Raw genomic sequence first — 23,108 nt, forward strand, 5'->3', positions numbered from 1 at the left:
GTTTGGGGGTAACTGAGGAAGAAAGGAGGAAGAAAAAGTGCTCTGAAACCCAAAGCTGTGTTTACACTAAGTTATTGTGGAAGACAGTACCAGAATGATTACAAATAGTACAGATGTGCTGCAGTGCCTTTTTCTTTGTGCTCTGGCCAGAATACCAAAGGAAAGGCACACCCAGCAAAATCTGCAGTATGGCTCATTGCAGTGTGTAACACTTCTGAAATCTTAGTGATTTTCATGTGGTTAGAGATCTCACTTTCTCCTCAGTTTTGGCATGTCAGGTAAAGAGGGTTTTCTTTCCACCAACTGAAATGGCCTGATTGTAACTGGTAAAATGTTAATTGTGTCAGTATCCTCAGGACCCTTCTGAGGAGTTAAACCTGGATATTTTTGTCTTTTGGCTGGGATCATCTGTCCTGCCTTTTTCTCCAAGACATTTTCAATTCAAGCTGGTCCAATTAGTTTCATAATTTTCTCTTACTACACAATTCACTTCCTAATAGATTCCATAATAAAACTGCATTTTTATTATTATTTATTATATTTATTTTATTTTATTATTTATTATTATTATCTCTGATAATGTGTTCAAAGGCTTTTTACTTTTGTTTTGTTTACTATTTTTTTCTCTCTCTCCAGCTTGCTTTTTGTTTTTAATATGTCGACTGTCCTATTCCAAGCTGTATTTGTTTTCAAATGCAGGTATTCACTGATCTCAAAGTACCTTGGGAAACTACCAAGTTAATTACTTGGGAAAATCACTCTTGTGATTTGCTTTCTGTGTTATTCTTTTCCCTGCCCCTCTGTTGGCCTGGGTGAGAGGTGGCAACTGTAACTTTAAAATTTTAATTTCAAGCTAAGATATTAAAAAATTGATCAAAGAAACATATTTAAGCCAAGAAATTTAAATGGGTGAGCTACAATGTAGAGCTGCTAGCAAGCAAATGTGTTGTTTTTAGGTGGTAGGAAATTCATACCATGTTCCTTAAGTTTAGTTTACGTCATGGAGTTGAAAGGCTAACAAACATTTTTGGCTTTGCTTTCAGCAGTATAATACTTGTTTTTATAATGAATTTTTTTTTCCATTTTTTTTTTCCAACTGTTTCATTGCATACCAGTTAAATATCTAAATAGTGTTGAATACAAATTATATTACAAAAAAGCACATTTTTAAGGAATTCTTTTGGAAAACATGACTTTCTAGGGAAGTATAGGTTAGATTCTGTTTTCTGACTTTTGTGACAATGATACTTTGATGGTAGAAGGTGTGGCAAGGATTTTAGCTGTATAAGTTCTTTAATGAGAATTACAATTTTAAATTATGTAATTATTACTTCAACTCTTTTTTAGAAGGTCTTTTGGTAGTGTGTGCCAGGGGGAGAAGCCCTGTTGATTCCTTTTAATTACAGGAAAAACAAAACATCTTGGGATGTGATGGCCCTTCCATAATATGTGGTTGTGCTGTGTTCCATTAGAATGGGACAGAGGTCTGCTGAGGCCATAGAGCACACAGTGATGTTGTTAGATGGCTGAATTTCATTATCTGGACACGGATATGTGTCAAGGCTGCAATAGCCAATCATTCATTCAGTATGGAGTAGGCTCTCTTGCTTTTGTAAACCATAGGTAAGTCTGAAAAGGGAGCAAGCTGAAGTAGAGAGGTGGTTAGCCCTCTTTTGAAGCAGAGGTTGTGTTTTCTGAGCACAAAGTCAGTTTCAAGTAGTGGCATCTCTGCAGCTTAGCACTACAACTTGTGGGCTGGCTTTGTAACACCTCAATGAGGCAAAACCTCATGAAGCAAGAGTCCTAAATTGCTAGTGTTGATTTGGTGGTCTCAGTGATTAGTCATAGCAATGTTAGAACATGTTTTTCATGGCTAAGAAAAACTGGATCTTGTGATATCAAGTGGAGAATGGTGCTAGGGTTCCTCAGTTGTTCAGTTTTGGCATACAAACACATCAGCTGGCAGTTAAAGAATCTGTAGATCTGCTTGGTAAAATTATTTGAAATTCATGAACGAAAAGAGTCCCCTCTGCCTTGTGCTTTAGCTCCTTACGCTCCATATTGGTTTAGACACTCACTAGTAAGACAAAATTGCATCTGCTGTTTTGTGAGGGGACAGCCTGAAACAGGATTTTTTTCTCAAGGAAAGTGAGATAATGTTTGTTTTCCTGGCAATCACTTCTTTGTATAGTTGACAGAACTTTTAGATTAGATATGACTCTGGGATTTGACCATGGCTTTTTCTCATTCAAGTAAATGGCTTTTGTCTAGTGTTGCTGGGAAGTTTTCACTTTTTTTCTGTTTCATTTCACTTGCACATTAGAGATCTCATCTTTGATGCAAGTTTTTTTCCTATTACTCTTGTTGAAATGAATATTTATAATTAAAACATTCTGCATTTTAGAGTCTGTAAGTTCCTATTTGTCAAGGGAAGGTCAGAGCTCCTGATTAGCTCTTCCACCTGTGTGTGGCAGAACAATCTGTTCTTGCTGATGTTATCAATGAGAGAGATCTGGTAGAAGGTCAACCTAGTTATGGTTGAACTTGGTCTTTTCTGTTGTAAGGTACTCTGAGGTGTCTGAAATGCATGTGTTTTGTCTGTGATCCAAAGAAATCTCTTCCTTAGTAGAATCATCAGCTCTCTCTCTATACTCATACTTCTGCATGGGTAACATGGAACATGGGTTAGAGTTTGTGGTAAATAATGAAGCCACTGAAGAAACATGCCCTTAAAATACAAAACACTAAAACCTCAGGGATGCCACATATAATTTTAAGGATGAGAGTTTGGAACAGGAATAAAAGATGAAATGAAATATATAAAATATTGATGGTAAGATTTTTTTTCTATAGAAAATGTTACTTTGGGGAAAAAAAGTGTATCTTAAGACAAACTCGCTCCTTACAATTTGGAGTAACATGTCCTCCTGAAGTTGTATAACCTAGGCTGTGATACTTCCTGGGTGGCTGCAGCTGGTTTATACTTATAACCTGTAGCTCTGCAGCTTGTGTCAATGACAGCAGGTCTGTTCCAGTCATATTGAGCTGGACTTTTGTACACAATTTTAATGCCAACAAATCTTGGAGTCCATTACCATGAAAGAAGGGCCTATAAGCCCTATAAGTAATACTTACCTCAGTGTCAGTCAGTGAGGTTCAGCTGGGCCGTTAAGCCTGGACAGTGGAACTCATAAAGTGCTGAAACCTCTTTTTGTAAAAAAATACTTATTTCATGGTAAAGTGTCTTAAGCTGGAAATCAGTTATTATTTCTCAAGCAGAAACATATCCCTCAAGTTGCAAGGCTTTGTAGCAAGCTTGAATTTTTCTGTTCAACAAGCATTGCTGAACACTGACCATGTTCTCTGTGCTGTTTTTACCCCTTAAGCTGGTATATAAAGATTGTTTCATGTGTAAAGTAGGTGATATTTTAACACTGATCTTACTATGGATAGCTGGACTTGGCCAGGAGCTTCCTGGCATCCTCTTCTAATGTCACAAAATTATTAATTTAGTATTGATTTTTAGTCAAGACTATTTCTCTGTCCCCCATCCTTCACTTTCCATTTAGATACCAGTGAAAAGGAGGTAGCTGATTTAAATGCAGATATACATCAGGCTACATGAAAGTATTCAGAGAATTGATCAAGGTAGGTTTTTCAGGGATTGAGACTTGGTCACAGGGCCATAGAGTCAAGCTGAGGAGCCAGGTGATGAGAGCCTCATGTCTGGAGGAAAGAAGGGGATGTCTGCCAAAGAGTAACTGCCAAATTAATAGGCTGAAATTCATATTTCTCCTTGGGAGCCTGTGGCTGGGTATTAGGGACAGGCTAGGTGAGAATGGACAGGAAACAGAAGACAGTGGTACTACTGGCAGGTTTTAGACTTGGGGACAAAACAACAGAAGTATCAAGCTTATGAAGAAATGAGAAAAATATATAATCATATGCATGCTGTGACTGCAGTGTGTGTTCTGCAAACATCTGTGTGTGAACCCCCTGCCATGGCACTGCTTTGTCCTTTCATCTTCATCTGTTGGTTGGGTAGCTGGTAGTCCTCTGCACAGTGACACCAAAGTTGAATGTGTCACTCAGTGCAGACTCTTCCAGAGACTTCTGGGCATATTGCAGCATAAACTAAACTGCAAGCAGAGCCAAGCTGATGATTGAGGCTGCTGACTCCACATATCCTCCAGCAGCTCTTAGTCAGGCACATGGTTGTGTTTCCCAGAGGCCTCACCGCAGGGCTTGTCCTGCCACATACACACAGTTAGTTCCCTGCTTTCACAAGCATGTAACAGGCGAGTGACTGTCTTGCATGGTGCCCATATCTGTAAGTTCTTACTGTGATCAAATGCCTGTGAAATGGATGCCACCATTTAAAATAAATTTGCATATGATCCAAGAGGTCCTCCTCTGCTGAAACAGATGCTAGTACGTGATGCCGCTGACCTGGAAAGTACATTAACAGAGTTCTACAGGGCAGCAAAATGTCCCCACTCTTCCGTGTACTTGCGTCACAAACATTCATTAGTGGTGGCCTGTCTTCCTGGTGTGTACTTCCTTCCTCTCCCAGCACTGCTTATTCTTTCATTCTCTTCCTCACCATTTAGCTGTTCATGCAAAGTGGGGAGATTAAGCAGAAATTATAGATATTTCTGTTATCATCACTTAGCAACAGAGCTACTCTCTGAACTGTGGGATGTCCACTTGAAAAGCCTTGTCCATATTTGATTTAGAGCTGTATTCTTTGATTCAAAAGAACCTGTCTCTGATCTTGGTCAAAATAAAGGATTCTTAGTTGTATGGTACAGGAAAAACATTTTGTATTTGACTTCTGGCCTCAAGTTAGTAATCAAAGTATATCATTCTTCATGAGGGTTTGGTGGTTTGAACAGGAAAAATAGGTGGGGTAAAAGAAGGAGAAGAGAATCATTTTCCTGTGGACTATGTTAGTAAAAGGAAAAGGTTTATAATTCTAGGTAGGGGGACCCTACATTCAGACATGAAGAATGAAAGGATGAGAATCCAACAGGTTTGAGGAAGGCTGCTAAGGAAGCCCAATCTCTTTTGCACTCTCTAGCTGGTTTTGCAAAGCGATCTGCTGCTGCTTCCAGAATTTGTATGTTCCAGGTTTGCTGAGATAAGCTGCACCTATTGAATCTGTTCTCTGGTGTGCGTGGGACAGTTTTGTTTACATCATCAATAAATTGAGATGCAAGGATCTATCAGTAGTGCACCTCCAGGTTGCTATCCCCCAGTGAAAGGCAGACAAAATTAAGGCTACAACACCAACAAGCAAACAATATCTAGATTAATCTACAACCACAAAGCAATTTGGGAAATGTTTAGTAGCAATGTGGATTTATGTATTGAGGGAATCCTGTGCAAGGTGGTGGATTTTTAGATTCTGCTTGCATGAATGTCCTTTCTAAACACTGGATCAAGAAGGAACAGTATCAGACAAAGACACCAGAGAAGGAACTGAAGATATATTAGGGTAAGTGTCCTTTGCAAGGTAGTACAGTGAGAAGACACCAAATGCACCAAAGGCAGTGACTACTCCTTGGCTCAGAGGCAGAGATTAACCTTTTGTGTTTTCACATGCTGCTGCCGAGCTGGGGGGACATGGTTGGTGTCAGACTCCAGGCTGAGCCTCGCATCTGTGACTGTGTGGGCTGGTCCATTTTGTCGTGTGTGAGTTGGGACAGAAGCACTTGCAGCTCAAGCAGGAATGTCAAGGCCCTTATCTTGTTTGCATTCTGACTGGCCACACCTGTATTTATGGAAGGCTTGCTGCAGAGGTGGGGAGCCTGCAGAGTAGGGCTGCATGGCTGGGTTTTTTAATGAGTGCCCGTTGACTTTCTACAAAAGTTGTCATGAATTCCGGAAACTTTATAATCATAAAATCTGTTTATAGCCTGCAGTTACTAAGCAACACAGGACAAAGTACTGAACTTTTCTATTCGCTAATACATTTAACATGTTAGTGGGCTGATATTTTTACAATAAAAGGAAGCTACCAATCCAACATTTTAAAAGCTTTATTTGGGCTTTATTAAAACTCAGATGGTGGATTTTCAAATGGGATTTTAGATCAGAAATTCATTGCAGTACCTGCGAGTACTAATGCACCAAGTGGATCTGTGTAATATCTGAGCTTCAATCCAAAAAACTGTTTAGACCTCAATGTAAAGAAGTTGGAAACTATCTTCAAAACCCTTTTTCTCAGTTGTAGACTGGGGTTGTTCATCCTCCTACTGTAGTAATTCCCTGAAGCCTTAATGCCATGCATTCCGTGGTGTTTGCCTGGTGCTGCACTGTCATCTGCAGTGCCCCTGCACATTGTTAATTACTCTGCATTTCTCATCATCCTTTTTCCCAGAGTAACTAAACCAGAAGAATAACACTTTTGTTACATGAGACAGGACAGATTTTGTTTTCCTTTGTGTAGGACCATTGGTAGCATCACTTATTCTAAAACACTGACAATGCCTTCTGAATTTCTGCCTTTTTTACTTTTAACCTTAGGGCAAGATGTCCATGGAGCCTTGGAAAATCCCATGGTGGATACAAGCCTGTTGGAAGAATTCATTAGTAGTGACGTAGAGTTTGGAACTTTGTAAGTATTATAGCAAAATGTACTTCCTCTCCTTAGCCACAGCTCTTGAATTGTTTTATTAGTAGATAAAAACAATTTATCTATGCCATGATGCAATCTGAGTTTCAAGAGGATTGTGCCTATCTTGGCATAGGTTCTTGAAGCTGCATAGGAGGACTTAGAATAAATGAACTACCGCCAGTAATGGAAATATGGTAGTCTTCTTGTTCAATGGAATGAGTGATAATAAAGTCTGAGTTGATTCACAACTGTCAAGCTAATTGTGACATTAAATGCAGAGCTGTTACTTTAACGTACTTTAAGTGCTAATTTACTGTTTATGTACAGAATAAGTGATAAAAGTGAGACTACTCTATAGTAAATTGAGAGAATAACAGAAGTCCCCCAGTTTGAAGGAAGCAGAGCTACTGTTTTCACCCTAATTCTTAGTTAGAACAGAAACTGTCCATCAGTCACTTTTGAGACTAAAACTATCAAAGGATACATAGTGTGAAGGCTTATGGTCTGGGGTGGAAAATTATGTAGTATACATCTATCAAAGACTTAAACACCAAATCTTTCATCTAGACAACTGTCAGATGATTGTTGTTCAAGGCAAAATACTATTAATAGGGTGACACTCGCACTTGCCAAGAAGCAGAGCAAGAAGGGATGTTTTAAAAATAATTGAACATTGAAGTTTTCATTCTAGACAGATTCAGCAGCAGGTTTACTTAAAGTGAGCCAAATAGGCTCCTACCTGCTCTAAATAATGAATAATGAATTGATTCTCTTTGCCCACAGTATTAAAGTAAAGAAGAATGAAGAGAAGATTGTATGTAAATATCCATAACTTTTATTTTTAGAGTGACTAAATGTGTTTTAGGTTAACAAGATTATTGAACTCCTGTATGACAATTTAAAAGTGCTATTATTTTGTTTTTATACATAAAGTATATCCAAAATGTAAATGTGTATATATATATGCTATTAAGTTAGATATTATAGTTAGAGTGCTACAAAGTACTTACATGCAAGAAAACCATCTGTAAAACTATTATGTTTTCAAGGCTGAACAAGATTTTACACTTACACTAGAGTTCTATTTTGTTACTTATGGGATTAAGAACATTTACTGAATCATTAGATCTGTACAGGTCAAATTTTTAAGCATTTGTCTGTAGTGCAGAATATTTGTGCATAAACAGAATAAAATATCATAAAGGGACATGTCAAAATACTTCAAAGGAGAAAAATATTAAAAGCCTCCATGTATACATACAAAATGCAAAACTCCATAATGCCATGTGCAATGAAAAGGGTGGTGTTACCACCAAGGTCTTGGATGTACCTTGAAATTTCCATTAAAGATCATCTTGCATCAGAAAGGGCCTCAGCATTACATTTATTCTTCTCTTACATTACATGTGAAGCACCATGTGATTTCCTCATCTTTTGCCACAGTGATACCTTCCACATTATCGGTGAAAGGAGAAAAAGGGTTGCCATGTCCTTTGCTGAGTGGGCATTTCATTGATATACTATGTTTGTAATGTAGAATCATTTAAACTACAGATTATTTTCTTTTCCTTCAAAAAGCACAGTATCAGTTTCAGTAAAATTCTAACTTGGAGATATATCCCTACTACCTCTTTACTTCATAAGTACTTTCTCCTAGAAGCATCTCTCTCTATTTTACTGAAATAATGTACCTTAAAGCAGAAATCAAGTACCAAGGCAACATTTGAAGCCAGAATATGAACTGAATGTGCAGAAGGGAAGTTTTAGACTTTTATGTATATATCTTTTAAAATTTTACAAAGCAAATTGGAATTCAGTATATATGGATCTAATATCGCGCAGGGAAAAGAAAAAAGAAACATTTACTAACTATTCAAAGTTGAAAACAAGGTTTAGAGTGTTGTAGTCATGATATTTAAAAGCATCAGAGAATCTATTTTGAAGGAATTTAAAGAATATTCTAATGTGGAATTTTAAAATTGATTTTTAAAGAGGAGCCATGTGGTTGAAGCTAACCCAAAATGCAGGGTTGTGGACATAACATGTTAGAAGACCAGTAGCAATACCATTAAGAAATACTCAAGCGGATGTCAAAAGTAATAGGCAATAGCCAAAAATGAAACTGCTCTCTTTAATTCTATCCAAACTGAGAAATATAAAACCTGCAGTAGAAACAATAGAGTGAAAATTTTCCATTGATGCTTGAAGATATTTGCTCTGTGTGTGTGATCATGCCTTTTATACATATGAGGGTGTCTCTTCAAGGAATTTTATTTTATTCAGCTTCTGAGAGAACACTCAGCTTTGGTACAGGAGCTGTTTCTCATTAGATTTTTGTTATCCTTCCTCTGCTGCTGCAATTTTAGCCTAACAAGCACCTTAAGACTTGTGTTTCAGATCAGGCTTCAGAGCAGTGTTTGAGCTGACAATTCATAGGAAAGGATTGAGAATTCATTTCTTGAACCTCCATCTACTCCTAATTGTAACAGAGGAAGCCTCTGTAGTTCCTCTGAATGGCAGCAAGATGGCATAGGATTTTCTCTTCCTTAAGAGACATGAAGATGCCACAGATTTTTAACCATTAGTTTAGAGAGAATGGGGCTTAAATCCCTTGTGAGGGCCATATGTTGAGAGTCACTGACATGCCTGGAGTCACCTGGAGTCACTGACATGCCTGAAGAACCACTCATGGGAAGGAGGATTGAAATGAGCAGGTTGTGAAGGGGGGATTTGGGTGAGAAGGGATGGGGATTGGGTCTTCCTTCACGGCAGAGAGCCACAGGAGATGGTCTGATGAAGGGTAGGTGACATTTCTCCTGTAAGGGGCAGCAAACATGGTGAGCAATGCTTCCTGATGACCCTTGTCAGTAGCCTGGTGGTCCCCCTCCACTTGCTTTCAGCATTTGTTGTTGTTGTTTTCTGTGTCTTGTTCCAGAAGAAATTAAAATTTCTTTTTCATCCCCAGGCAAAGCCAGTTGCCAGACTCCCCACCGGACTCTGGCTCAGAACCGTGTTCCCCACCACAGCTACAAAGTAGGTGAATGAATTTGGCCTCTCCCAAGCCTGTAGGAAGATCTCCAGCTCCTTTTCCTTGTTCTTATGTTGTCTGTTTATTTCTCTCAGCCCCATGGTGTGATGCTGTGTGGCCCAGTGGGCTGCAGCCTCCTCTCCCATGCCCATCTGTCAGGGCACCCAGCAAGCTTCCCTGCAGGTTCATGGAGACCTACCCTGACCCCAGTGCCACGGGGTATCCTTGCATCATCTCCCAAGGCTGCTGCCTGAAGACAGAAAATGCTGTGCCTCCATGGAATCATTCCACATCCTCCAGCTGTTCGGGTTTTAATTATTCATACTTCCAGCCTAATGCATCTCAGATTTCTGGGTAAATGATAGAGCTTTTATGCAAGGGGTGAGACATGCAAAAACCAGTATAACTGCTTTAAGACTGGTTTTAAGTCCCTGTGGGTGCAGGATTTTCCACAGGATGGCAGTGTTTAGACATTTTTGAGACACTTGTTGTTGGGGGTTCTTTAAAATACCTTGATTGAGGTTTAGATTGTAAGTAGTAGTGCATTTCAATTTTTAAAACAATAGAAAGCTAATGAGAAATCAATGGGTTTTTCATAACTGGATTATAAAAATATTGAAAATATTATAAAATTATTATAAAAATATTTTCAATACTTGTTGTAGAGATTTGTGCATGAGGATCTTGTAAGTCTTCTAAGAAATAACATAAGAGAAAGGAGTTTTCATATCTATGTAAGCAAGTGAAGCAGCAATTGTATACTATGTGCCATATTAACCCACCAATGTGTTCTGCATGCTCAATTATTTTAAATGTTCTGGTACTTTAACATTAACTAGAAAAAAGGAAAATTATTCAAGATAAAATCTGTAATTTTAATGCAAATGTCACAAAACTAAAACCCTGCCACCGATGCACTGTATAAATTTTAAAATTGAATCAACTTCTTTATTCATGTGAAATAAAAAAAGAAGATATTTTGGAAGGAAAAAATTGGATAATTCTGTTTTAAAAACCCACCAACAGTCTCCTCCCTCAGCAAATCAGAATTTGCATGACAGTGCAGTTATAATGAGACAAGAGGTACCTGGGTGTTCTTTTGTTATGATTCTGTAATATCTATGTTTAAACTTATAAAGGAGTAATGGAACATGTGTTTTCACAAAAGTATTTCTGCAGCATCAAGCAAAAAAAGGAAGCTTTCCCAATTACTAGCAGATGGGATTGATTCTCTAGTGCAGTCTCAGGATTCCAGACAAGGTGAGCAAGTGTGTGAAGAGGAAATTTAGTGTTTTATGCCATAGACGAGTGAATACTTGAGGAGCCCAGCTCCTGCTGGCTCAGAAAATGTAATGGTATTATTGGTCTGTACTCCACTACCCAGTTTGGAGGAATTTACCTTTTTGGAGAACCAGGATTTATTTCTATTTGGCCAAGAGAAAAGAGCATTAGAGGTTCATGTTTCCTGAGGCTTTTCTTGATAGAACATTCTGCCTGTTTCCATATGCGAACCTCCACTACAGAGATGGTAATATATTTGGCTTACTTTGCTTGGCGCTAACTTGACTGGCCAAATAAACAATTTTGGGTCAGCTGAACAGGGAATTAGTGGGGTGGATGAGCAAAGAAATTGCCATTTCCCATTATCTCCTTCACTCCATGTTTTGTTTTCTACAAAGTGTGTGCATAAGCAAGCTTGGTAAAAGCAGCCTGCTCTTTCCCACCTTGCCCATATTGCTTTCGTTCATTGTTTTATCAAGATAAAAACATAAGCTCATACTGATTGATACAAAAAACCTTATTAGGTATGTACAGAAAGGAATGAGCTTCTGTGAAGTGTGAGGCTCTCTCTGAATGAACAGTTTGTAATGACCAATTTACCTGAGGAATTTTACCCATGTCTGTTAGTGAAAAATCTGAGTGGCTTGTTATTTCTTCAGAGTAAGTTATTTGTCAGGATTAAATCAATCTTTTGGAACACGTTTAATAAGTATCAACTGGATTTAGTAAGTTGCTTTTTCTTTGATATTTTTGTTTAAAGATTTTTGATTCTGTTTAATCAGTGTTTCGTGATTGTGGCTAGTCCTCTAAGTGAACTGCTGAAAATAGAAGACAAGCAGACACTTCTATATCTGAAATTGCTCTTGCTATTTTTAATACTGAAATATATAGCTTTGAAACAAGCTTTCTTTGGGTGTCGTTCTTAATAAAATCTCACTGACACATGCATTGGAAAAAGAACAGAGATATGGGTGAAAATGGCATGGGGATAATTTAGAAGTGAGGTGAGAATTTCTTTACTGTGGTGTTTTTCTATCTATCTGTCTGTCTGTCTATCTATCTATCTGTCTTTGCTGTATGTCAGAAGCAGGGACTTGCAAATGAAGCTTGGGCCTGAAGTGATTCTGAAGACTCTTTTACTGTGCTGTCGCTGGCTGTGGATGGATCTTAGTTATATGCTCAATGGCAGATTTTCTTCTATCCTTACTGCACTCTATTTATCTGTCTCTCTTATCACATTCTCCTCTGTCTTCATAAAATGTATAATATCTCAGAGAATTGGGTTTGACCCTGTCTATCAAAGAATTCTCTGATGTCTAGGCAGAAAGCAGTCAGGAGATTGACCAGACGTAGTGGTGAATGTGCTTGCTATTGGAAAACTGTTCCTCCTGTAGTATATTCTTCAATTCAAACTTGTGGTAGAGGGAATGGGAAACAAATTATTTTACTTTATTGCTTCTTGCAGTGTTGCAGGTGTACAGTAGAATTCTAAGCTTTCGTTCTCTTCCTGCTCTCCCCTTCCCCTGAAGGAAACTATTCATCCTTTTGGAGAGAATAAAAAATAGAAAGTACTACTTGTCATGTCAATCAAACATTTGTTTTGCAAATCAGGAAGGCTGAAAAATTTATTTCCTAAAGCAAGAGAATATAACACAATTTTGTGGAATAACTGCAAAGGTTAATCACATTTAAATATATATGCAATGCATTTGTGATTTATATATATGTGCATTTATGTAAATATATTTGTAAAAATGTCTGTGCAGGATTTTTTGCTAGTCCCAAAAGAAATAACTGAATTATCGCTATCTCTCTACAGCAACTGTAAAGGACTATGCTGCTGAAGTGCAAGAATATGACAGTGATGGACAGAATACAGCTTTGGAAAAATGCTGTCAAGCTCTTACATGGCAACCATATCAAACTACTCAGTGGAGCACCTTATTTGACTCTAATTATGAAAAACTGTAAGCACTGATGTTTGCACTTGAAAAAAAAATAGTTTCCTCTGCCTTTTCCCCCCCCTTTTTTATCTGTTGTAGTTTTGTAGGAATAAATGATACATTTGGCATCCCTTGTTCTTATTGGAAATAAGAACAGAGAAAGAAGTATAACAGGTATGATGAAATATGAACTTGCAGTTATATCAGACAAATTGAACTTGAAACACTGGTTGAAATTAATGCCAGTTTTTCTGATTTCCCTTTAGGGATTTAGAGGCAAATGAAAAGTGAGTTAAGATGCCTGGTAACTTTTGTTTATTTTGTCAAATGCATTGGGGCAAGTAATTACAAAGCATATGGCACTTTTCCCTCTAGTGGCCTAAAATATTAAAGGAAAACATTAGAAGTTATCAGTACTACTTCTGGGCTCATACAACTTAAGTCTTAATAATTATAGATATGTGGGTGACATGCAACTGTTCAGTCAAAGATTTAGATTTTTGCTGTGTTAATCAAACTGTAAATAATTTTTTTCTTGGCACATGATCTGGAAAAGGTAATTCCAAATTCACTTTACATCCCTGATTTTTTCCATTCTAATATTTAGCATATGAACCCTTTTAACAAATTAACCCTCTTCTACAACATCTGGTTAGTTGTTCAGGATTGGTGCAAAATATTTGTCACTGTCTACATAGGACTTACATAGCACAGTAAATTTTAATGCTCCTCTCGCCTAACCTGCCAAAATGTCTCATGGGATCTGGGCGTGTATCAGTGTCATTGCTGGACACTGATGTTCCCTGTTCGCACAGGGATATAGGGGCATTGCACATCTTACTATGCCCCACCCAACCCTTCTCCTCAGGTTGTGATTGACACGACAGGAGAGCAGACCTTTACACTCCTTGGGAGCTGGATGGACCCAGAAACCTCCAGTGGAATTTGTGATATAAGCATTCACTCTAAATGAAGGCTTCCAACTCCTGGTTGCACTTTCAGTCAATGACTGCATGAGGGCTGTGTGCTGATGGTGGGGGATTGCTGTTCTGCCACTACCCAGTTACTTGTTGCTTCCCATACACCTAAAATTAAGGTTCCAGACACATTTCTTTGTGAACAAAGATTTTGTGATGCTTAGCAATAGAATATCCCAATACACACTCTGTTGTCATTATTGTGAGAGGGGACTAAGGTGTTATTTGCAGAGGAAGTCAGTATTTCTTCTAAGCGAGGTCAATGGCAGTGCTGTTGTTCCAAGATGCACTGTAAATACAGCACATTGCACAGATTTTCTGAGTAGGGATCCTGTATTCTGTTGGCCTCAAAACACTCACATGCTTCTCATTCCTTAGTGTAGATGAATTGATTCCATGCCTTCAAATTGCTGTACCCATTTGAAGGGTATTTCTCAGGTTAATTCTTATTTTCCATTTTATTCATGCAGTACTTGAACATTTTAGTTATTTCATTTTCACAACAAAAATGCTGTTAGCTGAGGTGGATTAATTAGGAAAGGTTACTCTACCATTAATTCTGCCATTCATTTTGTCTGCTTGGCACATTCTTGGCCCCTGATATTGGTAGTGCTCTGTCCCAAAGGTGTCTGAAGACTTAAATTCTGAATAGAAAGAGGAATTTGAAGCATATTTCTAGTAGGGATGCTTGTGTGACAGGAATATCTATTACAACATAAAAATTATTCCAAATTTCGATGTCCTGCTTGGTTTGACTCATCATTCTTTGTGGACTAGGAATAAAATATATGTTTGTTCTTATTTACTATAAATGACACGCTCAGAAAGTTATAATATGAAATTGCTCTTTGGGAGCCATTGGTCCAAACATTGCAACTTGTGGAGATGTGGGCATTTGTAATTTTGCTTCTCAAGCTGTTTGCCTGTGTGTAGGAAAATAGTCTGAAATTGCATAAAGAATATCAGCTAATGACCTTGCTGACACCTAAATGTGAAAAACTACTTCTTCCCTACTATTTCCTATATAAATAAATTAAAAAATACCCATTGTAGGAAAAACTCAGTAAGTTTTACTTCTTTAATAGTGATGATTTGAGGAGATGGTAGGAATCTTCATTATAATTTTAAATATGAAGTAACACATAACTTAGTAGTTTTGAGGTAGTTGCAAGGTAATTCCAAAGTAGTCTTCTCTTTATTCCCTATCCCAGGTAATCAATAGTTGTTTGAAAGGGGACTTCTGTTCATAATTTATAAAACAATAATAAGGTCTGTATATATCCTATGAAGTCTGTACATTTTGACTTTTTCAAATAATAATAGAAGAGTAATGAAAATCCATCTTCAGTAGTTGTGTTAATGAGAGGTTCTCAGTAGCATCACACAAGATTATCATAATCAAACTTTCATTAACAAAAAAAGCCAATGTCTATATAAGAGAACCTTGCCATGTAGTTATTTCAGAATTATCCATCACTTAAGTCAGAGGACTAGAAGCATTGTTGGGATGGTGAGTTCGCTGTCTCTAATAGAAAGATCTTTTGATACCTTTCCTTTACTGTGAATCACAGACACACAATTCTCTTTCTCTTTGGGTGAAAAATTGCCCTTTGAAGAAATAAAATAGAGTTGCTTTAGCCAGAGTAGGATGGACAACTTGAAGTCAGACTGTAGGGTTGGTACTGATGGCTTTTCTTTTAGCTTAAGTAAAGCCTCATTGGAATCCCAGAAGCTTCTACAGAAGCACTTGCTGTGGGAATTTGTAAACAGCAAATTCCCACAGCAAAAATTCCCACTCCCCAAACAAAAAGTGGGGAGTCTTGCTGGCTCATTAGCTCATTGTTGTCTGGAGCACTAGCTGCAGACTGTGGTTTGTAGCACTGTTGTAATGAATGATTGAATACACTAAAGGTTGGTTTGTGCTCTTAGGTGCACAGAGTTCCTTTATATCAGGTTTGTAATTGAGGATTATGCAAACCTCTCAACCTCTAGTTTCCAAACATTTGGATTTCAGACTAGAATTAGGAGACATTTTATACCTTTGACAGTCTAAGAAGAAAATACTGTAGAACTGGTGATTGTAACATTGTATTTTTAGTCCAGGTTTGTCACTAAAAATCCGATGGAAAGGAGCTCAAGATATCATTTAAGTATGTCAGTACTTAAAGTTGCCATTCTTCTCCTTGTTTTTGTAGACCTGCTGTAGGATATCACATTGTCACAGATAAAGGATTTAATTTTTCAACAACAGATGATGCCTTTGTGTGCCAAAAGAAAAATCATTTCCAAATCACAGTTCATATTAGAATCACTGGACATCCAAAATATGTCAAAACTCAGCAGGGGAGGAAACCAATAGAAAAGTATTACTTGAAAGCTTATGGAATTAAGGCAAGTGTGTCTTCTCTTTGAGATTATTACTTTTAATTATCCATGTAATGAGGTAAATAATTGAAGTGAACTCTTTTCTTGGTAATTTTTTGACCAAGAACATCTAACAACCTTATGTAGGTTCTATTCTCACATAGAATATCTGCACTTATGCTTGAGCATGGAATGAGCTAATAACAGTCTGGATTCAGAAAGCATTTTTTTCTTTTGTAAATTAATGCACTTTCCTTTCATTTTTTTTTCCTCTTTCAAACTACATCTGCAGAAAGACTTGGGCCTTCAGATTAGATGTCAATTATCAATTGATCAGCAGTCAGTTCCTCTATTGATTTCTATGTCATTCCATTAGAAATGAATGCATTTTCACTGTTTTAGGCACAATTTGCCTATTAATGTCTATTTCAATTTTTATGTGTTTAAAAAATTTATATTCTTGTCATTTTTGAAAATCATGTTTGTTTTATAGGTGGAAGCTCCAAATGAAACAATTGCTATTGAACAGTCTCAATCAGATCGAAGCAAAAAAACTTTTCCTCCTGTAAAGTAAGATTTTTGAGAAAATTATTCCATTTTGTTTCAATGTGAATGATTGGTTTGAAATATGAAGTAGTTGTTTCTTGAAATCTTACAGTAGCTCTAAGCCAGTTTTCTGATTTTTATCCAGATTTCATTGTGGTTGCACACATAAAATCACAGTAGTAATATATAGCTGGTCACAATTCATTAAGAGAAATTTTCAATAGCTTTACAGGTGTGTTAAGTATGGCTATCCAAAATATTTATATTCATCTAGAAACACTCTTTTACACTGCTTAGAGCTGTATGACAGATGAATTTTCAGTATTAAAAAAATGGCAGAATGTTCCTGCCCTATATGAGCATGAGATACATTTGCAGTGCTTTTTAAGGGGGAGTACCTCTCAGAAACACTCATGCAGCATCTCTCTGGAGCTCTGCCATTCTTGAGCTTTTAACTCACTGGCAGAATCAATGTTTGTTCTTCTGATCTCCAAATATTAACTTCCTTGATCTTGTTTTCTTTTCTGTTTTAGAGTTGATCTGCCAGGGGACCAGATAACTAAAGTAACTCTGGGACGGCTGCATTTCAGTGAAACAACAGCAAATAATATGAGAAAAAAGGGGAAACCTAATCCTGATCAGAGGTATTGCTATAGCTAGCTGTGTGTTAGAAGTAGAAAAGAGAAGGTCTGCTTTAGAAAGGAGCCAATGTTTGTGAAAAATCTCTGCTATCAGATCTGTGGTTTTTTCCCAATTCTGTAATACTTTTGTAACACTTGGTATGTTCTTAAAAGCCTCTTTCTCTGTAGTCACAGAATGATATGCCAATAAAATACTCCTAATTTTATCCTCATGGTTAGAGATAGTTTCAGGAAATCATAGCTAGAATAATGGCTTACAAAATCAGGAAGCAAAAAATCCCAAATAATGACCATTTTCTTCTGAGGCAGGAAAGGCTTTCATCTTTGAAGCTTCATTACTTAAATTTGTTAATTTAAATTATTGTATTCTTTGCTAATTTGTAGTGATTGTGGGGTTTGTAAGAACATATTTCTTAAGAGTGAAGGAAATATTTTTTATTTTATATTGAAAGAAACACATTTAAAAAACATTGTCTTTTTCTGTATCAATAATAACAGCTGTATTTAAAACATTTTTTTCTGTGAGAAAGATTTACTTCAATTATTGTCTTGATTAAATCAATTTTAAATTAGATACTTCATGCTGGTGGTTGGACTGTATGCTGTATCTCAGGACCAGTTTTACTTACTATCTGCAAATGTCTCTGAAAAAATCATTGTGAGGGTAGGTATAAATTTCTATTGCTTTCATGTAAAAGTATTTACTGTTTTGATATTCCCCGGAGATTGAGGGGTCATGATTCTTGGGGATAAAATTACCACTGAGTAAAAAAGATTGAGGAAAAAAATCTACAATGGCATATTGTATGAGTATGTTATAATTTAATTATCAGAAATGAAAAATATTATAAGTAGTGCTATAGAATGATTTTAAAATAAAGCTTGTTACAAGCTCCAATACAAAATATCTTGATTTTTCCAGACTTTTTTTTATTTGCAGTGAAACAATTTACTTCACTTCCCAGGAATTTTGTAAAAGCTTTCATTAGCTAGAGTCTTCAGTTTCCAAGGAAGATGAGAAGGAAAAAGAAATGAAGGAAAGAAGGTCAAGCAGCTCTAGGAAGTTTAAGACCCAAGGCTTCACTTTTGCACTGTGTTTCCACAGTGTCCCACCTCTCAATTTGATGGTAGTAATATAGGATTCAAATTAGCAAAAGAAAGAATAATATCTTTTCCTCTTAACTGTTATTTTTCACTTGCCTGGTTCACAGAAATTTTTTCTTTTAGTGCTCAGCTTTAGCCTACAGTTAGACTCAGAAAAGAGAAAAACCCCAGATCTGTAGTGTAACAAGAGCTATGGAGAATTGGAATTAGGAGAGAAAACACAGACTCCCAAAATAAGTGGGATTGCAAGGTGACTGCCAAGTGAAGGTGGGGGCTTCTGAAAGCTTTCAGTCCTGGCCCCTTTTTCTTGTCATCAGTGGGTGGTGGCTAACGTTTGAACTGGGCATAGTCTGGAGTGATAGTTATTTCTAGAGTGAGTATTAAGTTTACTGCTTAGAAAGATGGGAAATATGTAAGGTGCCATGTGGTGGGGCTGCAAAAGATGGAGAGGGCCTCTGGAAGATTGCAGTCCACTGAACTTTTTCATGTGGGTCTGTTTAAGAGCTGCTTCTTGTTTGCATGGACTCTTTCTAGCCCTTGGCCTATGGAGAGGAACAGGCTTAGCATTTTGGCTTGGAGTCAAGCAAGACCAAAAGCTCTGGTGTATTAAGTGGAGCTGGGAAGATGCTTCTAAAGAAATTTGAGGGCTGTCAAAAGCTCTTAGTCCTGGCATTGTTTTGTGCAGGCCTTGCTTGCATCCTTTTTGGCAGCCCATCATCTGCCTAGGCTTACAACTATGGTCTGATTAAGCATTTGGGTCTGGGGAGAGCAAAAAGGCAAATTTCCAGCATGTGGGGTGTTGCTCAGGGGTTTCCAAAGGAGGATGGGCACTTTCAGATGGTTTCAGTCCTGGCTCCTTCATCTGAGCCTCCTCTTGTGCCATAAACTCTCTTTCTGTAGTTATAGCTAGGTTTTGGGGGGTGTTATGGCCTGGAGCTCCTTTCTGGGTGGAGCTGTGAAGAGACCTTGAAAACAGTGTGGAGTTCAGCAGTTTTCTGCATGGCTGAGAAGTTTTATCATCCTGGCTGCTGCTGTGGTGTTTTTGCTTCAGCTGGATGCTGAAGCAGTGTGTTTGCATCATTCCTGCATATATAGTTATTTTCCTTTATTTGTCTATTAATTTCCACAATCCTGTTTTCATCTGATTTTCTTTTTCCAGATCTGACAGTGTTACAGATATCACATCATTAATAATTTGGGGACACTGTTGAATTCTCACAATGGTCTCATTCTTGTTACTTTACAAGACATATATTTTTATGTAAGATTTAGAAATTTACGTTTTCCCACAATTTCTAATATTAGATTATTTTGAAATTTCAATGAAGAGGTTTCCTTCAATGCATGTGAAACATGTTTTGAACAGGAATTCATGGAATGAAATTTTTCAAACCTGGCCACTATTTCAAACAGAGGAAAAAGAAGGCAGTAAGTCAGAAAGATCAAGAGGGACAGGTCTGAAATGGTGAAAATACCGACAGGAAGGAGAGAAGGGAAAAAAAGAAATTTTCTAGCTGTCTAACAGGACTTCAGTGGCAGGGTAGAGTAAATGAGCCACTGGCTACCTTAAAGTGGCAAAGCCATGCAAGTGCACTGTGAGGAAAAGCAGCTCATCTTCTGGCCCTTTATACACTCCAACACAACAAAGCTACCAGCTGAGTGGTGCTTGTCAGGCTTATCAGATCATGCTCTAATTGTGACAAACAGTGGTGAGTACACAGTGCCAGGCCTTGTAGCTGGCAAAGCCTTGTGAAAGCCTGGCTTCTTTTTATCATGATTGTTGGCCTGAATTCAAATTAAAAAAAAAAAACAAACCCAGAACAACAAACAACCCAAAATGAACTATTGGAATAAAATGCCTTTTCTTGTTATACTCATTCTATTGTTTTATTGGTGTTCTTTAAAAGTTTCGTTGACATGAAATTTTCAGTATGACATGAAATTTTCAATAATTTAAAACATTACAGAGGATTTTATTAATCATATGTGTTTAATCTCTGCCTTTCTTTCTCTTTTTCTGATTTCCAGTCTCAGCTAAAATTTAGTGGTAGATAAAGAATGGTTATGTGGTATAATGTTAAAATTAAAATTTGGAAAGCTTTGGACATTGCCAATTTAGCTGAAGGTGCTAATAAATTAGAATTCAAGGGAAAAAAGCACGAGGCTGGTGCATTGTGAGCAGAAACTCTTAGCAATAACTCCACTCTGTTTTTTTCTGTTAGTGTATTAAAAACTTCTTGAATACAATTTCAATTTTTAAGATTTGACCTTTCATTTTCCCTGTATTTCTAATAGAATGAACACTAGTGCATCTATGCTATACTGTATCTTTAATTAAAACATTTCCTTGCAGGCATCCAACCCAGGGCAGTTTGAGCACGACAGCGATGTGCAGTGGCAGCGAGGAGCCGCTCCAGAGACCATAGCGTATCACGGCCGCGTGGGGATTAACACAGACATGCCGGACGAAGCGCTGGTGGTCTGCGGGAACGCCAAAGTGATGGGCAGAGTCATGCACCCCTCTGACAGCCGAGCCAAGCAGAACATCCGCGAGGTGAGGCAGGGCAGCCTTTAGGGCACCTCTGTGCGCTCTGCAGCACCGGGGATGGATCCCTGTTCCCACACGCGGAGCTGTCGGGATCTCTCGCTGGTCAGAGTGACCCTGAGAAAAGTTGGAAAGTCTCTTTTCCCAGCCCAGGGCTTGAAGAAAGAGTCAGGGCTCTTCATTTCTTGGCCTCAAGATTGTTTATTGTATCTTATCTATAAAATTCTTTCTCCTGTCCTGCCAAGGTTCACTCAGCACAACAGTCAGAGGCATTCTGCCTGCCCCTGGGGCAGTGTTATCTTTTTATACTAAAAACTATGTATACAATGTTTACAATTATTTTCCAATATGTATCACCTATGTTAGACAGTGAGCTTCTACTCTAAACCAATCTAAAAGTGCCAACATCACAGCAGAAGATGGAGGCCAAGAAGAAGGAGAAAGGCTGGACGCACCCAGATCCCTCCATCTTGCCCCCTGAACCTCCATTCTAGAAAACCCCAAAATCTACTTTTTCACCTTATGATAAATTCACTATCATTCTACTTAATTTTTTGTGGCCTGCAGATCTTCATCTAAGGCTGGTAACTTGCTCCACGGGTCGTAATCAAAACCACAGGCATTTTGGGCTGACAGGAGTCTTGGCTGCTCAGGACAGCCAGAAGGATGTCCCGGGTCCTGACAGAGCAGCTCTTGTATCCTGGCTGTGCTGAAATGCTGACCTAAAGAGGGTAGATGTGCCGTTGTGCTCTGAGAGCCATCACCTACAGACTTTGGAGAAGGCTCTCTGTGGAAGCTGGGAGTTGTCAAACAGAGGTGTAACTGGCAGTACAAATGCAAATGGCGCTCTGGTAGAGGGGAATGGGAAGATTGTCTGTATTTTTCTATGTGATGATTGGCCAAATGACTGTGTCAGGCCAGTTGCTCTCTCAGTGGTGTCCTAGATGCCATGCTTAATGTTTCAACACTCAAATCTTGGTATTTTTCCAACTAGGTCGACACAAATGAGCAGTTGAAAAGAATAACACAAATGAGGCTGGTGGAATATGACTACAAGCCTGAATTTGCATCTGTTATGGGAATAAAAGATACCCATGAAACAGGTATAAAATCAACTCTCTTCCCATTTTTCATTAACACCTACTGATATTTATTGGGCCATAGTGTCTTTTAATATCCTGCTATTTCATCCTCATTTTTTAGTTTACTGCAATTTCCCACTGTTGTGTATCTCTTGTGGCGTAAAAATGCCAAAATTAGGTATTGCTTGTAATTTTATAATGTCTCTTTCAATTCTTAAAGATGGGAAGTTTATTTTCCAGAAGTTTAATGAGAATGAAGTATGTGCTTACAAACTATTTCATTCTTTCTGCAGAAAAATGAGAATTCTAAAGGCTCCTGGGGTTTTTTTTGTGGAATGGAGAAAAAAACCAGAAACCCTGGATTTTCTTACCACAGAGAAATTCTAGTTTTTTTTGCTTTGCCTGTAGTTTTTAGAATGGTCAGCAGGTATGCCAGTGTGTTTCCTGACATTAGGTTTTCTGACATCCTGAACAGGAATAATAGCCCAGGAAGTGAAGAGTCTTTTACCTGAAGCTGTTAGAGAAGTTGGAGATGTTGCTTGTGATGATGGTGAAAAAATAGAAAACTTCCTCATGGTTGACAAGGTATCGTCTTGAGGGAGAAAGTGGGGATGTGTATTTGGACTGTTCTTTCCTATGGGGAGCTGTGAACACTTGCTGTGCCCCACAAAAAGCTGTAGCCCCCCACATGTGTTACAGAAATGGTGTTCAGTGAATCATTGAGAAAAAACTGAACCACCAGCTGTTAGTAAGGGCTGAATCTTTTAATAACAAGAAGTATCTATATTAAAAACTGATTACAATACTATATACACATACAGTTAAAAAGCAAAAGCCCTAACTTTTCTGAATCGAAGTGGATAGTGATTTCATAGCATTGGTTCAACAAGTGGTACTCCAAAACATTATTTTGTGCTTAAGCATTTCAGTTAATTAAGCATTCCACAAGTGAATAAGCAATGATGGCATTCAATTTGT

At 37.8% G+C, this 23,108-nt stretch overlaps 1 protein-coding gene across 1 annotated transcript in view; it reads left to right on the forward strand.

Annotated features, from left to right (window-relative positions):
- MYRFL (myelin regulatory factor like) overlaps positions 1-23,108 on the forward strand; it is a 39,176-nt gene that overhangs the window by 325 nt on the left and 15,743 nt on the right. Inside the window, exons 2-13 of the mRNA XM_054276420.1 lie at positions 6,529-6,619; positions 9,585-9,652; positions 9,743-10,001; positions 10,816-10,907; positions 12,748-12,895; positions 16,044-16,239; positions 16,706-16,782; positions 17,292-17,402; positions 17,973-18,063; positions 20,857-21,057; positions 22,043-22,151; positions 22,606-22,715. Of these exons, the coding sequence (XP_054132395.1) occupies positions 6,529-6,619; positions 9,585-9,652; positions 9,743-10,001; positions 10,816-10,907; positions 12,748-12,895; positions 16,044-16,239; positions 16,706-16,782; positions 17,292-17,402; positions 17,973-18,063; positions 20,857-21,057; positions 22,043-22,151; positions 22,606-22,715 (1,553 nt within the window). The remainder of the gene's footprint in view (positions 1-6,528; positions 6,620-9,584; positions 9,653-9,742; positions 10,002-10,815; positions 10,908-12,747; positions 12,896-16,043; positions 16,240-16,705; positions 16,783-17,291; positions 17,403-17,972; positions 18,064-20,856; positions 21,058-22,042; positions 22,152-22,605; positions 22,716-23,108) is intronic.

The sequence above is a fragment of the Melozone crissalis genome, unplaced genomic scaffold (genome assembly GCF_028551555.1).
Source record: "Melozone crissalis strain CALT ecotype California unplaced genomic scaffold, PUWL_Pcris_2 ptg000004l_1, whole genome shotgun sequence".
Lineage (NCBI taxonomy): Eukaryota > Metazoa > Chordata > Aves > Passeriformes > Passerellidae > Melozone > Melozone crissalis.